General features: G+C 29.9%; 1 protein-coding gene across 1 annotated transcript; it reads right to left on the reverse strand.

Annotated features, from left to right (window-relative positions):
- Nucleotides 1-728: 728 nt before the first annotated feature.
- Nucleotides 729-1,579, reverse strand: LOC21384862 (kirola). Its single transcript, XM_010110200.1, has 2 exons — nucleotides 1,393-1,579; nucleotides 729-1,003 (listed from the first exon to the last, which is right to left on the reverse strand). The coding sequence occupies exons 1-2, from the start codon at nucleotides 1,577-1,579 to the stop codon at nucleotides 729-731; spliced, it is 462 nt and encodes a 153-aa protein (XP_010108502.1).
- Nucleotides 1,580-9,160: the final 7,581 nt, after the last annotated feature.

Below are 9,160 nucleotides of genomic sequence, written 5' to 3' on the forward strand. Positions count from 1 at the left end.
CGCCACAGCACACACCTTCACTCACGTTTTTTGATGTATGCAGAAAAAACTCTTTTTTTTCGCTTCTTTCTTTATATAAGAAAATTCTATAACAGTTTTGGCCATTATTTCACGTTTTACATTTCTCCATCATCTCTTTTTTTTTTTTTTACACTTCACGTTCTGCACCCATTTTTGTCACGATCTGCACTTTTTTACTATCAGTTCACGTTTTAAAACGTACATTTTTAATCCCCCTTCTTTCTTTTTTTTATTATTATTTTTTTGTCAGCCCAAAGTTGGGTATGCACAAAGTTTTATTTCCTCCTCTCACTTTTTAAGGCCCATTTGTGATTCATCATCCAATGTACATATTTTTTTTTCCGCGAACATGTTGCTCTCTCTTTGCTCGAGATAGGAGAAAACAAAAATAAAAAATGAAAAACGACTAAAAATCGTTTTTCATTTCTCTCATTTTATACTAAATTAAAAAATCGTTTTCATTTCCTTTTTTTGTCTTTATTGCGCCAAACGCCGTTTTGAAAACGTTTTTATTTTTCTTCTTCTCGAAAAACGGGATCAATTCCAAATAAGGCAAATGTTTTCCACTACAGCTTAAGAAAATCAAGGCCAATATTTTCCGTTACTGCTTTAGAAACTTGAACACAATATTATTCCCCAAAGGAAGCATTTATAACTATTAGAGCTTCCTTTCCTTTATCTATTTATATTAAACAAAGCAGTAGTACTTATGCATTATTGGTCAGATAAGCTTCGACATTTTTAGTAGTAGCTGACAAAAGGTCCAGGTACTTAGTCGGTGCCGGGATACTGTCATTAAGCTTCTCATACTCTAGAGTCCATTTCACCGAGCTGCCTCCTTTATCACCCTTTGCTGTAACCTGAACCGTGGTCTTCATCGTCTTGTAGTACTTGGTGATCTCTCCATCCAATACTTTGAAAGTGATTTTCTTGTTTTCCTCATCTATAGCTTCAACTATCTCCTTACCACTCTCAGAATTTCCTACGTACGACCATTTTTACATGTCAAAGTCAAACAGTTAGCCTCTTAAACTATAGTGTATCGATTCAGTACTAACAATAAGAAGCTGATATGATATGCAAGAGTACTGATAATGTAAATAATGACGGATTCTTGAATAACTTTGCAAAAGATATCATCATTTCGAACTAGCTAGCTAGTTTCTTCAATTCTATGATGTGGTTTGACCGGTAGGATATAGTTTTGAATCGCCATATCAAATCAGATACTTTAAGTTATATGATTCTGGTGTTGATATGACGATTAAAAGCTGTATCTAATTTATCATGGAGGATTAATGTTCGGTGTATGCAGAATGCACACATATAAACATGTACTTCTTGTATGAATGTACATGTATTAACGTATACCTGCGACATAAGTCCATTGCTTGATTGAACCCAGAGACTCCCAATCACCCTTAATTACTTGTACATCCTTCAGAATGTCGAGGCATATTTTAGGCATCAGGTACTGTTTTCTGCGAAAGATTTCATAAAAGCTTTGAGCAGAGGACTTGATGTCCAATTGAACCTCCATCTTTGCTATTTGAGCCATTGTTTCTCTCGTAATCCGGAGAAAATTATTTTTTAGTAAGAGAAAGGCTGTGGGTTGGGGAAAACATGCCTAGTTTGGCTGCATTATATAGGAGCAGCCGAACACTTGAATAGACCTATTGCAAACTTGACGAAGATCTAACGGCTTAGAATTAATCCTACCCTATTTGTTGGGTATTTTTTGCACACCCTATCATAAATCTCTTTGAGAAATAATTGTCCTTTTCAGAATTATTATAAAGGAGCTTTATATGGTATAACATCCCTATTAGTAGTGATAGATTTTGAATGTTAGGTTAGATTGAAATCATCTATCAAATTTGATTTAGTGTACTAATTTTGGAATGAGTACCCAAAAACTGAACTTCATTATTTTTTACAGTTTAAAATAGTGTACTAATTTTGGATATCCTATCAAAAATTTCTCATATTATAGAACATAAAATATGCTATAAATGTTGGTCCATGCATCAAGACTCTGACTGAGAAAAGGAGCAAATTGCAACTTCAATTAAGCTCACTTCTTTTGTACTAAGGAGACGTTTAGTTCATGGATTAGAATCATAAGATTATAACCATTTTTGATTTAGGTGTATTTTTTATGAGAGAAAACACTATAGCGAACCATGAACCATGATTCGAATCGGGGTACAAATCTCCCAACCAAACAACCCTTAAATAATTTATACCAAGACTCCCCATCCCATCACTATGAGAGAGGAGAAAAAAGGGGAGACAAAGAGGGAAAAAAAAAAGAGACAAATGCAGAAAAACCTTTTTGGTGTGGGTTATGATTCTATCCATTAGAAAATGAGCCTATGCGAGAAAACACTATAAAAAAGTTGAATTTAAATTTTTATGAGAGAAAATACTGTAACAAAAAATTTAAATAGTGATTCTATATTATGTTTTTTAGCTTTTTTTTTTTTTGTCCTTTGGATTGTAATGATTTATTTCTCGTTTTCATTTTAGACACTTTTTGTATCGTTTGTTCTATCTAAACTAACATGAAAGAGCTAAAGAATTGCTTCTCCTTTGGCCATTTGTCAACTTCTCCTTTATTCCTTTTTGTTTTGTTTTGTTTTTTTACTTTTTTTTTCTCATTCTTTTCGCTTTTAGTTTCTTATTTTTTTTGGTTTTTTTGTTTTTATTTTGCTTAAAACTCCTATATAGTTTATTTTTACCTTTTCCTCTTTTTCTATTTCTTTTCACTTCAATTTTTTTTTTTTCGCTTAACACTCTTATACGGTTTATTTTTAGCTTTTCTTCTTTTTTTTTTCTTTTGCCTATTGTATTTTTTTTTTGTTTTTTCCCTAATATTATTTGATAGATTATTTTTTTAATAATATGTTTCTTTGGAATACTTTCTTTTAATTAAAATGCTTTTCCTCTTTGCTCCAATTAATGGACTTAGTTTTTAAAAAGAGCACGTGTTTTGACGTATGATCCTCATAAAGTTATTCTCCACGTGCATAGCACATAGCTTAATTAATTTTAATAAAAAGAGTGATGGACTTGGTGAATGATAAGTAGTTGTTTGGGTGTCAACCTAATTAGAATGTAAATTTCTACTATTGTGCTAGTTGTTCATTCTCATAAGTTTATTAAAATAAAAAAGCAGTAAATTCTTTTGTCAAAAGAGTAAAGAAAAAAATAATTTTGATCTAGCGAATTTATCTTGCTTTTCTTTTGTTGGGGACCTGCATCCATATTAAGTTGTGTATGTATCTGAGTTGAAAACCACAATGAAGGGAAAAAGGTTGAAGTTGCGCAAAAAGTAACTATATATATATTTGGCCACAATGTGGAAGGAAATCCCTTTATAATATTCCAACATGATTACCATTCACCACGAATGTGCTGATTCTTTTCTCAAAATTATATGCTCGCCTCCCATTAACCCCCTCCACTAGTTATGTAGAAAAGGAATTTGCAATGAGGCTATGATTGATAAGGCACCATATAAGTGATGATAAAATTCTTTTCCGGTAAAAAAAAAAAGAAAGAAAAGTGATGATATGATTAGTTGACGTCTCATAAGACGTAGTATTACTGTCTCAATATTGTGATGGTTTCTCTCTTTCAATATAAATTAATATATTAATTTTCCATACTAGTAAAATGTAATTTGTGATTTGCATGCAGCCTCGTAGTAAATTTAGACTTCTATCTCTAATTATGTTGAGGTCTTGAGTTTGAATCCCTGCTCCTAATCCCGGATAAAATAAGAATTATTTACTCTGATCACCCCTAAAAATATACACTAGTCTTAATTTGACCCCTCGACATTTATTTTTGAAGGTCTAACAACTGTGAGGTTTATGAAATATACAATCTCGATTTCTCGATTTAGTGACCAGTACTATTCTTTTTCAATTTCCTTTTTTCGTGCAATGCTTGATGGTCAGAAAACGAAACTTCTGCAGGAAAATAGAGGATTGAATGAAATAGATTTAGCAGTTGATGAAGTTTTCATGCTGAGACCTTATACCTCAATTATAAAGATGTGCTTGAATCTTGTGTCATTAAAGAATATTCTTCCGGCTCCATCTCTTCCCTACAGGGTTTATCTTTATCATATTATTCCATGCAGATGTTGACGGATATATATATATATATATATATATATATATATATATATATATATATTATATAACAATAGTCACAATTAATAACTAATGCATAACAAAATATAAGGACATGAATAATAAGTTGAATTTTATATCACCCTATAGTATGCTACGAAAAAACGAAATTAAGTTAGAAAGTAACCAAAAACGTGGAAAATGAAAGACCCAGAGTTTTTTGTTTTTTTTTTGGTTGCTCAAAACGAGAGGCCCAGAATCTTTACAGTTGCCCCCATTTGCAATATTGTTTTTGCTCTTTAACGTAAAGAGTTGTTGTCATTGTCCAAACTTCCAAAAAAGAAAATAACAAACTTGAAAGACCCTAGTTAGTTTGTTTTGGCGTAAATTATGCCATGCAACGAAATTCCATTTAATTTATCAAAAAGGGAAAACAAAAACAGAAAGAAGATTTCTGAATATGAAAATAAATACAAATAAAGTCAAAACTATAATAGAAGTAACTTTCACTAATGTGCCCACACCAGGTAGAGTTGCGTTAGGAGATTCCAACCTTGTAAGAACTTTTTGTTCTGTATTTTTTTTTTTCTCTTTTTCAAGAAAATAAAGACATAGAAATAGTAACATAATTAAGGACAACAATTATTGAGAGCGTATGGATGCAAGGCAGAGATGGCAATCGTCGGGAAGAGAAAGGCGCAAGGGGGCTAACCAGAATGGACTTGAGTAGTTGTATCTGGTCTCTGACTTAAGTAGTAACCTATACGTATGCCACGTGTATATAATCATAATTATATATATATATATCTATCTATACTTACTATCTATTACTATATTATATTATAAAGGAGAGTTTCTGTTTAGATACTATTCAAAAATTTGGTTTATTTATTTTGTCTTCTTGAATTTATTGTCGTCTTCTTCACCTTAATATATACCAAACCACTTGTTTGTTACAATTGACAACTTGTTTATATAATTCACCAAAAGAGCTTCTTTTTCATCTATTCTTACATACCAAGTGTGAATAAGTTCTGTACGGATTGTTATGAAACATTTCACGCGTGAAGGGGAATATGCGAAACATTTCGCAAAGATTTTTTCCCCAACATTAGGTGCTTGTTTTTTTTTTTTTTTTTTTTTTTTTTTTTTTTTTTTTTTTTCCCCTTTTTTTTTTTTTTTTTTTTTTTCCTTTTTTTTTTTTCCTTGTCCCACTTTTGTCTTTATTTCATATTATCCCTTTTTTTCTTTTTTTTTTAACAATTTATATAACTGTTGTCTAAAATTAGTCATGCGCGTGAAGCGTGCATTTTTCACTAATATATATAGGAGAATTTCCCTTTTCCATTGTTTAAAAACTTGGTCTCTTTATTTTGTCCTCTCATACTTTTTTTATTATTATTTTTCCTTCTACAAATGGCTTTTCCACACTTTTATTTTTTATTTTTTTTATGTTCATATTATTCACTCTTTCTCTTTGTTTTTTGTTTTTTTTTCTTTTTTCCCTTAAAATTGTCCTATACATTTTGTTGTGTCCATCTATTCATCGATTTTTCTTTCTTTTAATTTACTCTTACCAAAATCATTTTTCCAAAGACAGATCAATTTACATATATTTTAAATGGAAAACATATTTTTCTTTTATTATATTTCTCTAAAATATTATTCTGGGGAATAATATCATATATAATAACTTTTCTTTAATTTCTTATCTCATGCGTGTTTCTATTTAACTTGTCCTTGCTTTTACTTCGTCCTATTTATAGTTCTCTACTTTTTTTTTTAATCTACATTATATTATTTTTTACTTAGTTTTTAAAAGCTTCTATTATTAAATATGTATCATGAATATACCGTTTTTTACTCTAATTTGTCCATATTAAAATTAAAAAAATAATATTTATTTATTTTTTTTAGGAATAAATTCATAAAAGGTTCCTAAATTCTTTTCTCTCTCTAAAATTGGTCCCTATACTCAAATTTGTCCCATAATAGTCCTTCAACTAAAAAGTGTCTTATAAATGGTCCATCTATTAAAATTTTAGATGGAAGCCGTTAAATTAGATGGTGGTTATGATTTATGAGTTATTTTAAAAGTTCAATACTACTCTTATTTTTTGAATTATTTGGGGTTTCTAAATATTTTTTACTTCTTCAAAATTAGTTATTAAAATTTTTTTCTACAACTAATCTCTAAATTGTTATTTTTTATTCTAGTGAATTTATGTTTTTAAACAGATGTAATATATCTTACACAGTTAAGATAATTATTAGTCCTTACAATTTTCAAGTGTTATATAGTATATGTACTACCTTTTTGTTATGCACTTAGATTGCAACAACAATCAATGGTTTTATTTTTGTTTTGCAACTTTTACTAGTCCATGTATTGTGCATTATGTTTGTTCTTTTTTTTTTTGGTGAATGCATTATGGTAATTAAGAAAAAAAGTGCTATGGCTTATTATGAATAATCAAATCTTACGATAATAAAATTTATTGAGATAGACGGCGGTATTTCTTATGTATATCCCTTTCGTGGTGCTTTTTTTTTTTGTTTTCAATTGCTAACAATAAAGTAAAGGTGGCAATATCCATAAAATTAGGAAAAAAACTAATGATAATATTCCCTTCCAATAACCCCAATGTTAAGAAGAAAGAGTTTAAATTCTATTTACTAATGAAGAATATATAGTTTAGTTATTTCATCAAACATATATTGATTCAAACAAAACCCAAAGAAAGGGGAAAAAAGGCACTAATGTTAGAGGGGAAAAAAGTCAGCTACTCAATATATTGAGAAGAAAAAAAATTCAATAACTGATTTTAGAGAAGGAAAAAAATCTTTAAAAACCTCTCAAACAATAAAAATTGTGAGTATTATTAATACCCCCTTAAAATAAACCAAAAATCATAACTATCATCCAATATAACAGTTTTCATCCAAAAATTGAAGCGAGGGACTAATTGTGAGACACTTTTTTAGTTGAGAGACTATTTATGGAACAAATTTAAGTACATGGACTAATTCTAAAGAGAAAAGAATTCAAGGACCTCTCATGAATTTATTCTTTTTTTTTTCTTTTTGCATAAAATCACCACACCATATGTAAAAATAAATTACAATTCAAAGGTCAACTATTATTTATCATTACTTTATTAGTATCTATTCTTGATGAAATATTAAGAATTTATTTTCAAAATAAACATGATTAGAAGATCAAATTGATAAATATTTAACATATCTTTTTATTTTGCTAGCAAAATATTTATCATATCTTAAAAATACATTATGTTACCCAACTTCCATAAAAATCTCACATGTGCGAAGCACATTTATTAAACTAGAACTAAGTCAAAAGATTACACCTGAAAGCAATTAAGCAGTAATCACACTAACAAACTCAAATAATGATAATCCCTAACAGTCACCCTCAAACTTGATGTAGCAGAATTGATAATAACGGAATCTTATCGGCGTAATCCGGACGGAAGACGGAATATAAAATCCCAAATTTACTGGATCCCACAAGGAGAAAATCCTTAAATTAGAAAAAAAAAAAAAAACTTTGCATTCAATTTTCAATAATCCAAGTCTCCCTAAATTGAATAATCCAAGTCTCCCTATCACAATATGTGATGTGGTTAGTTATAACTCACATATATAGAAAATAATAACAAAATAATAACTAAGATAAACAACATATTAATAATAAAACTAACATAAATTAGAAAGTTAAAACAAACGACAATAAAATATAAAAAATGACCACTTATGTCTAAAACTCCCAACAGTAAAACTCAAGGTTGATAAACTTTCAACTGAGTTTGTGTCTAAACAACTTTTGGAACATGAATGGGCTTTGTCAAAACATTATTGATGCTTGAAGAAATGCGAACATGCTTCTTATCTGTTAGTTTTTGCAAAAGGTTTTCCCTTACAAAGTAAATATTTCAACATGTTTTGTTCTTGAATGTAAAACAGCGTATGCTACAAACTGACTTCTGCTGAAGTTCTCACACATATCAATGGTCTTGTTGTCACTTCAATCTTTTTCTAAGCAAGGAAGTCAGGCGAGTAATTTCTGCGACCCTATTCGCCAACCTTTTATACTCTGCCTTAGTAGAAGGTTGGAAATAGCGTTTTTTTTTTTTTTTTTTTTTTTTTTTTTTTTTGTAGAAGATCAGAAAATCGTGTATTTTTTATTTTTTGAACACCAAAACAAAGCTAGCTGAATCCTAAATATACACAATTTCGAGATGTAGAACGCGTATCATCTGGGTCGGAGACTCAATCAACATCACGAAATGCTATCAAGCTAAGACGTGGCGGCTTACTGAGATGCGAATAAATTAGAATATGTTTCACAGATCTCCAACGAGATTCAGGAGGCCTTGCATACCAAAAACTGGCGTACTCGGTTTACAGAAATTAAAGCGTGTCGAATCTGAAATCCATTTTCGAAATCAACTTATATAACATATATCCGTAGTTCTTATATAAAGTAATCAGTTATATATACAAATTAAATCAGGCCCTAAAGTCTCAATTATAAAAAATAAAAAAAAAATTATACAACCAACATCTACTCATGCATTCTTAGCTACAAATTTAGAAACGAACATACAAACCGAATAAATGTACAAAATTGCAAACTCAAGTAAAACTCGGATGCTGAAATCGACACTATAGTATGTGTGGACGCGCCTAGATTGTGTCATTTAACTTCCTCTTAGTGTTGCCCAAAAAAAAAAAAAAAAAAAAAAAAACACCCCTCTGAGCAGAGAGAAAAAGAATCTTGGATGATATATGGTCAATTAAATAAATGAATCTTTGAATTGCATGAACTTGATGGCCTCTCCTCAATGCATATGGGATCGATTGATATCCGTCGCTCTCTCTGACATAGACGGCTTGAAAGTTCAGAAGGCTCCAATACATGGTTAGAATTAGTACGTATATACACAAAATTATGATTTACGTAAAACATCTCACGC

Source organism: Morus notabilis, unplaced genomic scaffold (genome assembly GCF_000414095.1).
Source record: "Morus notabilis unplaced genomic scaffold, ASM41409v2 Scaffold1471, whole genome shotgun sequence".
In the NCBI taxonomy this organism is placed as follows: Eukaryota; Viridiplantae; Streptophyta; class Magnoliopsida; order Rosales; family Moraceae; genus Morus; species Morus notabilis.

Coding starts and splice junctions, on each gene's coding strand:
- LOC21384862 (XM_010110200.1), bottom strand. CDS start 1,579: ATGGCTCAAATAGCAAAGATGGAGGTTCAATTGGACATCAAGTCCTCT. Junction 1,004..1,392: donor GCAATGGACTTATGTCGCAG/GTATACGTTAAT, acceptor GGTCGTACGTAG/GAAATTCTGAGAGTGGTAAG.